This window comes from Chiloscyllium plagiosum, unplaced genomic scaffold (genome assembly GCF_037043375.1).
Source record: "Chiloscyllium plagiosum isolate Xiang-an unplaced genomic scaffold, Cpla_swu_hap1 HiC_scaffold_28, whole genome shotgun sequence".
In the NCBI taxonomy this organism is placed as follows: Eukaryota; Metazoa; Chordata; class Chondrichthyes; order Orectolobiformes; family Hemiscylliidae; genus Chiloscyllium; species Chiloscyllium plagiosum.
Window position 1 is genome coordinate 22920979 of NW_028270166.1, and position 13468 is coordinate 22934446.

Consider the following 13468-nt stretch of genomic DNA (forward strand, 5'->3'; position numbering starts at 1 on the left):
TGATCGAGCTTCGAGATCCGGAACTCCAACTTCTGTAGCTGATAGCATTTCTTGCACAGGTGGTCACCTAGGACACTGTCAGCACCTAGGACTCCCCACATATGACAGACCATACATTCTGCATGATTGGCCTCTCCTGATATCTCTTAAAATTACAATTAGTGCCTTAGATGAGAATTATTAGCCTTATGTTGTTGGATTTCCTACTTTGTCACAAAGTTAAATGCAACTAAGTTCCCTAAGTTAACCAGTAATTGTGAGGTGCCCAGTACTCACTAATCGGGAGCCTTTCTCACCTTTTGAAGCTCTATGATGTCAACAGGAGCTACACAGAAGATTCTCACAGTGTTCCTGCAGCTTACCGTGTCCCTCTCTACCTCCCAGTTGCTGCTGCTGTTTTTGCTCCAAGCTAAGTGCCTGTAAAGACTAGGCCCGAATCCACACCATTTTAGTTTTATAGGATTACCTGTTACTGTGTCTCTCCCTGCACCCAGCAACTCTGCTGCTCCAAGCTAAGTTCTCTGTAAAGACTTTCCAGTTGCCTGCCACTTCAACATACCACCGTATTCCCACACCAACATTTCTGACGCAGGCCTACTCAGTATAACTCTCTTAGCTCTTTTATTATCACTTATTCAGCTTTTCTTCTGTCCTGGCCTGCTATACATAACCGCAATGTTTATTTATCCCTTACATATCTCTCTCTCTCTCTCTGGGCTGCATCTAATCCATTCTGCCTTCCTCTCCTTATTGATATTAGTCATCAGATCCTTTGGTCATCATTCATCAAACAGTATGTGACTGCCATCTTTGATGAAAATAATGATGTGAATCTTGTTATTCTTTCTCATGGGTGATTTTCAGATTGCCACGGGGCTTATGTCTTCTTCATACAGTCTGTTTAATAATAGAATTATAGAATCATAGAAACATATAGCACAGAATATAAATATGTGATCTCTTCAGTGTTACGTATATTTGAAAAACAATTAGATTTCTGGAAGATGACCACTAATAACTGTGATTTAAATATGAACTAAAATCAGCATTAAATGCCATGGAAATCTCAGTGTTGAGCAGGAACCAGGCAAGGGCAGTGGCTGAATAAATTTGTAATATTAATACTTAACTTTGCGTCTCAAGTGGTAACAAAATAATGATTTCCTTTATTTCAAACTCTCATTGATGTGTTAATGTATTTTTTTTTACTGAAAGGTAGCTCACCAAGTTCATTTTTATGTTTCAAAACCCTCAAAATATATTTTCTTTTAAACCAGCATATTTAAGACATTCTCAATAGCCAATTGAACTTCAGCTGGTTTGAATGGACACAATGCAAGCTCAACATATGAACCAACATTTTCCTAGCTACCATCAGTTCTGAAGAAGAATCACTCAGCCCGAAATGTTAACTCTGATTTTTCTCCACAGATGCTGTCTGACCTCCTGAGCTTTTTCAGCTTTTGTTTCTGGTTTAAAACATTTGAAGTTCTTTTCATTCTTACAATGCAAGCTTCATTGGATTGCTAGCCAATTTAGCATAGCCTTGTATATATGTAAAACCCAGAACTGAACACTGGATTTTAAGGGAATGAATTTATATAACAAGCATAGTTTGATGTAAAAAATATTTAGCATGTGCAATTCTGAAAATCAAGGTCAGGGCAGGAAGCCATTTTATGATTGACCCATATTTAGATGAAGTATGCTTTAATGTAATCTAAAATACACATTTACAGTTAAGTACAAATCAGTCTAATGTGGTGGCACCTCTGCTGAATTCAGCTGCAATAACAGACTATGTGGTTGTCATTGACGCTTGTGTAAATCTTCGAGTATATGATGCATTTACAGATGGATATAATGATGAGATTGAAGGCCTTGCTCGAAGACTTGGGCTGAATCTCCTCAAAACTGACCTTCTGAATAATATATAAACCCAAGGATCGAGGATCTGGTTCCATGTAGCAATTCGAATGCAAGTAACTAGAATTTTTTTCAGGGTTAAGCCATTTGGTGTATCTGTAAAAGCTTTCTTGAGGATAAGTACCTGTGAAAATCAACAAAAAGTGTTATTTTCTTTTGAATTTAAATTTTCATTGACTTTATATTTGTTGCAAATGTAGCTTGACTACACGAAAACAGTAAATGCACTTCAATAATGCAACATGAGACACAGAACAGACACAATCACAAAAAGCTAACAGATAAGTTCAGTGGATAATAGACAAATGGATTTTTGGCCTTTATTTCAAAGGAAGTGGAGTATAAAAATAGGGAATTTCTGCTAACACCAAAAAAGGGACTAGTTAGACCACACCAAAATGTTTGTGAACAGTTTTAGTCATATCTAAGGAACGATTACATGGCATTGATGACAGTTCACTAGGTTGATCCCAAGTACGGAGGGATTTTTTTATGAGAGAAGATTGAGTAGTTTGGGCCTATACTCATTGATATTTGGAACATATAAGATTGTGAGGGTGGATACTCTTGTGAGAGGTTCTAGGGTCATCGGACATAAACTCAGAAAAAAGGGTTGAGATGAAGAGGACTTTTTTACTCTCAGAAGATAGTGAATGTGTCATCGGGGTCAGTTAGCTTGGATGATTGGTGAGCAGTGCAAAAGAGTGGGGTTCAATTCCTGCCCTGGCTGAGGTTACTATGAAGGACTGTCCATCTCAACCTCTCCCTTCATCTGAGGTGCTGTGAACTTCAGGTTAAACCACCACCAGTTGTATTTCTCAAATGAGAGAGCAACCTTACAGTCCAGTCAGACTATGCCAACTTTACCCTTCAATGAAGCTGTGATTTCTTTGTCACAGAGGGCTATCAAGGTTGGCTCATTGAATATATTCAAGGCTGAGATGGACAGATTTTTAATCAACAAAGGAATCAAGATTTATAAGGATAAGGTAGGGACATGGAGTTGAGGTTTATCAATTCAGCCATGATTTCATTGAATGACAAAGCAGACCTGATGGGCTGAATAGCCTACATCTGCTTCGACATTTTATGGTCTTATAGAGGAGACTTTATAATAGTTTATGCATGGTGGCTCAGTGGTTAGCACTGCTGCCTCACAGTGACAGGGACCTGGGTTCCATTCCCAACTCGGGCGACTGCCTGTGTGGAGTTTACCCATTCTCCCCGTGTCTGCATGGGTTTCCTTCAGGCTCTGCACAATTCCTCCCACAATCCAAAATTGCACAGGTTAGGTGAATTGGCCATGCTAAATTGCCCATAGTGTTGGTGCATTAGTCAGAGGTGAATGGGTTTGGGTGGGTTACTCTTCATAGGGTTGGTGTGGACTTGTTGGGCCAGTGGCCTGTTTCCACACTATAGGGAATCTAATCTATTGTTATTAATATTTGCATCCTTTCATATATAATACTCTCTGTGAATAGTGTCAAATAATATTAATTTACAGAACTTCATAATTCATATAATTTTCAATTCCTTGAATATTTTTCATAATCTCAGTTCAATTTTTATTTTTATCAAGACAGGCATTGTTACATAAAACAAATGGAATAGACCACATTATGAAACCAGACAATAAACCACCTTGTAATCCCATTAGCTTTGACTGGCAAAACATAACAAGTGCTCACTAGAGCTAATTCGAATAACTTAGGTTCATTCACTGTTTATCAATCATGTGGAAATGCCTGAATGTGGTTCACAGGCAGTGATCTGTTTGAAGTGCAATGACTCTTTGAGTGCACGCAAAGCAACCAATTTTTGTGAAAAGCAAAACTCCACAAACAGCAATGAGATGCATGGTTCGTTAACAGTTGATATTGATTTGGGAAGACATTTTAGATGGACCAAAAGCACTCTACAAGTGTTGCCATGTCATCAATTGGTTACATCTCAATAAGTAGAGGAGCTAAGTCTGGATTCTTATCTCCATTTCAGAGATTTGCATGCACAATTCTGGCTAACACTGAAACAAATATTATTGGTGAAACTCAGCAAATCTTGCAGCATTTGTGAGGAGAAGGCAGAGTTGATATTTCAAGTTCAGTGACTCTTCATCAGAACAGAAGGCAGGTAGGAAAAGGTGAAGATGAGGTTGTGTTAGGGGTGTGTTGGGCTGAGGGTAGTGGTGGTAATGGTGGTAAAGGTTAATTGGAGATAGAGCCCAGAGAAAGAGAGAGATATGAAAAGAATAGGAAGATGAGGGGATTATTGATATATTCATAATAGGCCAGGACAGAAGAGAAGCTGAATAAGTGGTAATGAGACCTGAGAATAGTAGTTTATTATTGTAGGATTGGAACCAGGACCAGGTGGATCTCGCTGACTATGAGATCCTTGACTGGAGTTGTTAATCTGGGCTAATTATTCAGAAGATCTTCTCAGTCTAGGGACTGGCTTTGAGCTGGCTGGTCACAGCCCATGCACAATCCACCTGTGAATAAAGATTGACTTGGTGATGGGATACCAGTATCTGTGCAGTTATTTCAATTATCCTAGCTCACACTTCATTGGAGTATTGAGCGATTGCTGTACTTTTAGGGATGTTGCCTTCTTCAAAAGAGACATTAAATCACAGCTATGTAGTTCTCTGAGGTAGATATAATGTATTAGCACTATTCATAGTATAACAAGGATTGCAACCAATGTTCTGCCAATATTTACCTATTGACAATATGACCAAAAATTAGATTGTCTGCTCCCTCATTGGTGTTCAAGGAAGTTGTGTACAAATTGGTTGCACCATTCCCCTAGATTATAACAGTCAGGAAATTTTTGGGGTACTTAATTAGTTGTGAAGTACTTTGTGATGTCTTGAGATTATGAAAAGTTATATAATTCCTTCTTTCCTGGCTTTAGTTCAAAATCTTGCAGCTGTGTCATTCCGAGTTTAGAGTGATTGTGGTAAATGGTATGCCAGAAACATTGATAACACAGAGCAATTTTAGACAGCCACAAGTTAGCAACAAGAATTATGCCCCCATATTTCTGTAATTATATTTTGAAGAGTTTTGATAATATGTCTGGATTAGCAAGGAACATTGGAAAATAATGTCTCAGGTTTGTGAGTGCAAACTCAATGATATCCTGAAGCAAAGCAGAAATTGCTGGAAAAGCTCAGCTGATCTGGCAATATCTGTGGAGATAAATCAGAGTTAATGCTTTGGGTCCAGTGACCCTTTCTCAGAACTGGACCCGAAGCATTTACCCTGATTTCTCTCCACATATGTGGCCAAACTGCTGAGCTTTTCCCGCAATTTCTGTTTTTGTTTCTGATTTACAGCATCCACATTTCTTTCGGTTTATATTCTGAAACTACTGGACATCAGGCTTGTATTTCACTATTTCCATGAGTATCAGAATTGGTTCCTTTCACTTAGTTAACTGTGTCCAGTTAGATAGCAAGATGAAGCTTCCATCCTCATAAACTCACATTTTAAACACATCAAAAATCTGATGGAAAAAAACACAAGGGAAAGAATCACCAGGGCTAATTTCACTAAAGAACTACACAGTGAAGTTAATACTTAATCTGAGTAGCTGAAATATGTGGTCCATCACATTTACCTGTGCTTCACCAATGGGCCCTTCTATTACTAACTTGTACGTAGTATTTGAAAGGTCAGTTAGCAAGTTATTCAGTGGTTAACAATGTTAAAACAGAATTTGAATGAATTTGTACTTACTAACAATGGTGCCCAGCAGACTGTTGCAATAACCATTATACCCAACAGTTGTACCATCATCTCCACTTCATAGTCTCTCCTCCTTTCAACACTTAATCGATTGAAGCAAACTTTGAACAGTGTTACCACACTGATTGTATTCAGAAAAACAGATATTGCCAGAGACAACAATCCCACGCTAGAAAACAATATTGAAAATCCAACATCGCCTGGACTGTTTGTCATGTTAAAGAAACACCAGGAATTCGGCCATTGGTGTGTGTAATGTCCAAGTCCACAAATGGGAAGCAGTGCAATACAACAAGAAAATAGCCAAATAATAAACACAGTACACCAAGCACGTCGTTTTGAGGAATTGGTAGAACGTAAAAATGGCTTGTTTATTCCTAAAAACCGTTCTACTGCCATGGTTGCCCCAAGCAACAGAGGGCTGAGTCCAAAGAACACCATTGAAAATCCCAAAAATCGGCAAAGGTGACACTGAGGATCAACTTCATCCCACTTGAAATCCAAATGATGATAAGTAACAACTATAGATGCAGTTGTAGCAAGACCTAAAAAATCTGTCACAACCAAGCCACATAGGAAAATCAAAAAGGATGATCTTGATCTGCTTTGTGCTTTTCTGTATGCACTTATTAGCACCACAAAAGCAATCAGGTTCGACATAAGTCCGACAGCTGCAAACGCGGTTGAGAACCAAGGGGAAGCATGTGTGCTATTAGAACTGTTCTGGCTCAGCCTCGTAAAACGGCACATAGTTGGCATCACAGTGGTTTCATTCATGATGTTTAAGATTCGGTTTAGTTTCTTGGAACTGTGCATTGGTTGATTTATTTTTAGGAACCCTACAAAACAAGAAACCAAAGTTAGCGTCTGTAAATATAAGATGCCTTCACTGATAACAATTCTAACAAATCTCCAATTTGCCAAAAGCATCTCACTCCAAACTGTTATAAAATTATATACGTAAAACAATGGAAATATTATGTCTATATTGATATTATTTTCTAATGTGGGATTATAATGTTTAATTTGGACCAGAATACAGATAAGCTAATGGGACAATTATTGTTAGTAAGGTTGAAAAATCTTTTAAATATCGTGAATGGCACAAACAGTGATACTATTTTAGGCAAGATGCATTTTTATTATTCTCCTGTACAAAGTAATTGTTGCATTAGAATCATAGAATCCCTCTAGTCTGGAAGTGGGCCATTTGGTATATCAAGACCACGCAAACCCACCCAGACTCAACCCTGCATTTCCCATGCTTAATCCATGTAAACTACACATCCCTGGACACAATGGACAATTTAGCATGGCCAATCCACCTAACCTGCACATCTTTGAACTGTGGGAGGTAAACAGAACACCTGGAGAAAACCCACACAAACACAAGGACAACTTGCAAACTCCACGCAGTCATCCAAGTCTGGAATCAACACAGTGACCCAGTTCAACCTGCTAACTCAGAACCTCATAACATCCAATTTACATTTCGTTCCAGCTTAGGCGATTCATGTTTTCTGAATTACAGTAAAGTTTACAGTATTCATTCCTAGTTCCACCTTAGCATCTTGAAATAGAAATTAAAAATTGCCAATTGCCTAACACGAGAATGTAAATGTCCTTAGGGTAAAAAAAATTTAGAAACTGATTTTGGATGACAAGTTGCAGCTTATCAATCACAAACTTCTAAGAAATTTTCATTTATTTCTTTCAAAGTCTAAATAAACTATGCAATATAGTATTTAGGCTGAACTGCAAAAAGATATTGAGAGATATCTGAACAACCAAGCACAATGACATTCTTCAGAATTCAATTATTCTAGTCAGTTATTCGACATAAAACCCGAAAAAGTGTCATCTTTCTTTTTTCTTCCCATTTAAATTTTAGTTACATTTTAGAAACATACATATAATACACTTCTGAAAGGAATCACCATCCTCCAACTATTTTTAAAATTATTCCAAAATTATAAAAATCCATAATTTTTCATCACTAAGATGAAGATAATAGAAGGTTGTATCAATTTTGCCCCGATACACCAGGCAGTCTAAACAAAGAAACTGCAAATATATCATCTCACTTGGAAAGGCAAACTTAATTTTAACGAGGAGAAAGTGAGAACTGCAGATGCTGGAGAGTCAGAGTCAAAAAGGGTAGTGCTGGAAAAGCACAGCAGGTCAGGCAGCAACCGAGGAGTGGGAGAGTAGATGTTTCTGGCATAAGCCCTTCATCAGGAATGTGGAGGAGTAAGGGTTATGAGAGATAAATAGGGCATGGAAAGGGGCTAGGATGGGGGGGGAGGGGGGGGGGGGGGAGGGGAAGGTAGGTGGGAAGGTGATAGGTAAATCAAGTGGGGGTAATTGTGATAGGGAGGGTGGAATGCAATTCTTAAAAAAGTATTTTAAATTACTTTTCCATTTATCATCTTTCTTTAAACTCTCTTGCCTCGTGTACTGGCTAAAAAAGTAATCAAGTCTCTATATTCCTGCTCGATAACTAAATTATAAATCATGCATTGATGTCAACTATGAGGAAATAATGAATGATTAGTTTAAGACATGACAGAGAAGACAAGCCACTCAATATTACTGTGCTTGTTGCATGGAGTGGAATTAATCCATGCTGATTTTAATCAAAATAAATGACCATTTATACTCCATTGAAAAATAACTTACAAATTATGCAACTCCATCTGAATAGGATATTGTCAACTATCTAACAGGTTAACATGTATTTATTTCCATTTTTGTTATTTATTCCACATAGTCATAGCCAACGTTAGTACTTTTCTTACTTGCTATTAGCACAATAATCTCAACATATTTGAAACATATTCTTTATAAAGCATAATGTAAGTTTGATTGTTTAATATATTTCACAGTGTTAGCAACCTCGAAACATGAATATGTCTGACATTAACACATGTATATTGTAGAGATATGTTTTGTACACAAGATTTCTGATATCATCAAAATATTATGAATGACATTTTCTGTCAGATACATGGCAAAAGAAATAACTGAGGTCATGAGATTATGACCAGCAGTGAAACAGGACAAATATTGCTTCTCCTAAGAATGGCCATAGCTCTCTCACCTTTTTATTTAAATTGCAAATATTTATCTTATCTCACGGTGACAATGATGCATATTTCATATACTTCATGACAGCTTAAACTGGTCTCTAATAAGAGGCAGAAATTTAAAAAGTTTAAGTATCACATTATTTCTGAAAGCAAAATGAAACATCCTTAATCCTATACAAGTCTCCTGCCTTTTAAATTTAGAATCATATTAAAAATGAAGATTTTTAAAAATCATACTTAAATTTTCATTTTGGTTGATCATGTTATTCCAAATGGATATATTTATACACTGTTGCATATGTACTGGAAATTGTGTGGAACAACAATACTTGAGCTTATTTAGCACCTCTAACCTAAATATATCAAAATGTAACTTACATTTTTGTAATCAATAGTCAAAAACAGTAATGTTCAATGTATGAAGGTAAATGTCAAATAGTTGAAAGCTTAACCAGAAAGATTTACCTTGAAGAAAACTTTCAAAGGTCAATTAGAAGTAAAAACTTGAATAAATTCAGAGAGGCAATTCCCAAGAGGCTAGGATGAGGAAAGTGAAGGCTAGGAAACCTTGAATAATGTTATGATTTGGAAAGCAGTGCGTCAAAAGGTAGTGGTAGCAGATCAATGTTATCCTTCAAAGTGTATTGACTTTATAATTGAACTGAAATAAATTGAAGGACCAAAGGGAAAGATCAAGGGAGTGAGACTAATTGGATAGCTCTTTCAAGAGTTAGCAAAGGGCAGACAAGGTGAATAACCATCTTCCAGGCTGTATGAACATGCAGGCAAAAAGATGAATACATGAATGGTGTGGGAAGAGATGCAAGGCTGGTGGAAATTGGAAGGAAGGTTGAATGAGGCAATGGATGGATATGAAGGTAAGGCTGAAAACTTTAAATCAAATGTGGACCAGTGACAGTGGGGATAATGACTGATTCCTAACATTCATATTTGTGATGTAATGTAGCTTGCATTGGAGATTGGGAGTGATCGATTGAACCAAATGTTAAAAGTAATTGTGCTTTATCATTTTAAGATAAAATTTTAAAGATATTTTAACATGTCATCAATATTGTCAATATTCAGTAGAAAATGATGTCATCACTCTTACTGAAGTTATGGTACGCCACCACACTTTAAAAGGTGTAGGGTATCATTATTTGGCAATATCTTCCAAAAGTAAAATAATGTAAAGGCTGGACACTTAAAAGAAAATAAAACAAAAAATGCTGTAAATACACAGAAAGTCAGACAGCATTTACAGAAACAGAAACATAACTAGTGTTTCACCAGGACTGGAAAAACAGCAATTACAAAGCAGAGAAAGGACAAAAAGAGAAGAACAAAATAGTGTTTTGCCCAGACCTCATGCAAGGTTCCTAAATATGTTCCAGATGGCATATGAACTGACTTGATTAGTTAACAAATGGAACCTTTGCCTTGTAGATTCCTTGCTCCCAGATCCCAGTGGACTTGTGTTTTAAAAGCATTCAACCCAAACAGGCTCTCATTTTAACAAAGCATGAGTTAATTAATTGCTAAGGATAATAATGATTAGTAACAATGTATGTACACACAGATTAGATATGAGTTGAGTCCAAAAGAATAAACATTTTAAAAAAGATATACTGATCAGTATATTGGCATCATTTTCAATGACCAGATAGTTGTGGCCATAGTAGAGGAGGTTACTAGTAATGTTGGCATTGGTAGTTAGTTGGTTTCAGTTAGTTTCACACTCCTTAGATTTTTAGATTGGCTCAGATTCTCTAATTCTGATTCCTTTTGACTGCGATCGAATTGCAGCATTCAGGGTGAAAGAGAAGCCTTCTGTTGTTCTGTTTTCCTTTGTCTGGCTGTTAGCTCGCTGATTTTGAGAACTCAAGAATCAGACATCGTCTTTACCTACAACAGAGGGGTGACTGGAGGATTAGGACAGCCCTTTGACTGTGACCTCCACAGTACACTAATTGTTTGAACCCAGGCAATGACACATGAAAATATCCTATCCCAATTGCACCTAGTAGTAGTGTTTAAACTAATATTTTAACACTGGTCCTTGTGCATTTTCTAAAGGGAAAACACCCAAAATACGTGCACAGTTTGGAAGATAATCCACGGCAGGGGTGGGGGGTGGGGTATAGCTTAGTGTTGAGCAGCATCTCATTAACTCCTTATTATCTTTGTAGGCAAGATACTATAGATGGAAATGTGTTGCTGGAAAAGTGCAGCAGGTCAGGCAGCATCTAGGGAACAGGAGAATCTACGTTTCGGGCATTAGCCCTTCTTTCCTGAAGAAGGGCTAATGCCCGAAACGTAGATTCTCCTGTTCCCTAGATGCTGCCTGACCTGCTGCGCTTTTCCAGCAACACATTTCCATCTCTGATCTCCAGCATCTGCAGACCTCACTTTCTCCGGCAAGATACTATAGTCAAGTCTAGTCTCTTCCCTCCCAACCTTTGAAATGTTATGTTTTTGAAGCTTCCATTGCATCTGTAGGTGGGATATTCCATGATGCTTCTCTCTTCAGAGCCATGTAATTTATATTCATAGCCATTTTTGGCTGTATCAGCCTCTTTTTAAAAAAAATATAGTTTGGAATTACAAGTTAAAAATATCCAAAAAAACGATGGGCTTCTGTCCCATGGTCATAACGACATCTTTGATAGAGTGGAAGGCAAGAAAGACTGGATGACAAAAGGGATACTAGTGCAAGGCAAAACAGGACAGTAATAGGACAAGTGAAGAAACGAAATATGGACTTAAAGTGTAAGTCAGAATAGCCTTATCATTTCCAACAACTCCTGTCCAAAAGGTACATGGTCAATTTTAACCTCCTCCAGTGCTTCCCACCATCACTTCAGCCACATTTCAGTCAATTTCTTTCATTCCACATGAGAGCAAGAAATGGCCCAGTGTGCTGTGAAGTGGGGCAGACATGCCACGCTGAGCGTTGGGAACATAGGGGTAAAAGATAGCTTTAGAGTGTTTGCGTTAAGAAAACATTGTGTGACTGAATGTTTGATTGAGTAAACAATCATGGTCACAATTTCAAGGCTGAGTTGGATTGAGCTTGGCTGGTTGTTAGCTCGCTGATTTTGAGAACTCGAGAATCAGACAGTGTCTTCACCTACAACACAGGGGTGACTAGAGGATTAGCACAGTTCTTTGACTGTGACCTCTACAGTACACTAATTTTTTGAACCCAGGCAATGACATATGAAAATATCCTATCCCAATAGCACCTAGTAGTAGAGTTAAAACTAATATTTTAACCCCTGTCCTTGTGCATTTTGTAAAGGGAAAACACACAAAATATGTATGCAGTTTGGGAGATAATCCATGGGGGTGGGTGGATGTCCACTTGATGGACATTGCAACACTGCTGTTAGAAATTGCAGTGTTCAGCAGTTGCAGTAGCATGTCTTGATCATGTGTGTGCATGAGATCTGGAGGCATAGCTGTAGGTGGGTGCATCCAGCCATGTTAAACTGTGCAGCTGTATGATGTATGAAACTTCCAGCTGAAATTAGTCTTTCTGCCTTTCACTCTTATCAAAGACTTTGTCATGACATGGAACAGAAGCCCATCATTTTTTGGATATTTTAACTTAACTTTTAAGGAAGGAGAGGATCAAATATGAAGGTAGGCTAGCCAGTAACATTAGAAATGATAATAAAAGTTTCTTTCAATATATAAGAAATAAACGAGTGGCAAAAGTAGAGATTGGGCCGCTCCAAATTGATGCTGGAAAGCTAGGGGTGGGAGATAAGGAAATAGCTGAAGAACTTAATAAGTACTTTGTTTCAGTCTTCACAGTGGAAGACATGAGTAATATCCTAACAATTAAGGAGAGTCAGGGGGCAGAGTTGAGTATGGTTGCCATTACAAAAGAGAAAGTGTCAGAAAAGCTAAAAGGTCTAAAAATTGATAAATCTCCTGGCCCCAAGGGGCTACATCCTAGAGTTCTGATGGAGGTGGCTGAGGAAATAGTGGAGGTGTGAAGGCGTTGATTGTGATCTTTCAAAGATCACTGGAGTCAGGCAAAGTCCCAGATAATTGGAAAATCGTTGTTGTAACTCCTTGTTCATGAAAGGATCAAGACAAAAGATGGAAAATTATGGTCGATTAGCCTAATCTCTGTTGTTGGTAAAATTCTAGAATCCATCGTTAAGGATGAGATTTCTAAATTCTTGGAAGTGCAGGGTCAGATTAGAATAAGTCAACATGGAGTTAGTAAGGGAAGGTCATGCCTGACAAACCTGTTAGAATTCTTTTGAAGAGTTAACAAGTAGTTTAGACCAGGGAAACCCAGTGAATGTTATCTGTCTAGACTTCCAAAAGGCCTTTGATAAAGTGCCTCACTGTAGACTGCTAAGTAAGGTGAGGGCCCATGGTGTTTGAGGTGAGCTACTAGCATGGATTGAGGATTGGCTGTCTGACAGAAGGCAGAGAGTTGGGATAAAAGGTTCTTTTTTGGAAGTGCAAGTGGAGGGTTCAGTTTTGGGGCCACAGCTGTTCACTTCACATATTAATGATCTGGATGAAGGGACAGGGGCATTCTGGCGAAGTTTGATTATAGATTAGATTAGATTACTTACAGTGTGGAAACAGGCCCTTCGGCCCAACAAGTCCACACCGACCCGCCGAAGCGTAACCCACCCATACCGCTACCTTTACCTAACACTACGGGCAATTTAG

General features: G+C 38.0%; 1 protein-coding gene across 2 annotated transcripts in view; it reads right to left on the minus strand.

Moving 5' to 3' along the window:
- Nucleotides 1–1693: 1693 nt before the first annotated feature.
- The window catches only part of tbxa2r (thromboxane A2 receptor), a 28433-nt gene continuing 16658 nt past the window's right edge, over nt 1694–13468 (minus strand). For both annotated transcript variants that reach the window (XM_043721174.2, XM_043721175.2), the window contains exons 2-3: nt 5670–6517; nt 1694–2050 (exon numbers count right to left, since the gene is read on the minus strand). In XM_043721174.2, coding sequence (XP_043577109.1) covers nt 1799–2050; nt 5670–6494 — 1077 coding nt within the window. In that variant the 5' untranslated portion in view covers nt 6495–6517 and the 3' untranslated portion in view covers nt 1694–1798. The remainder of the gene's footprint in view (nt 2051–5669; nt 6518–13468) is intronic.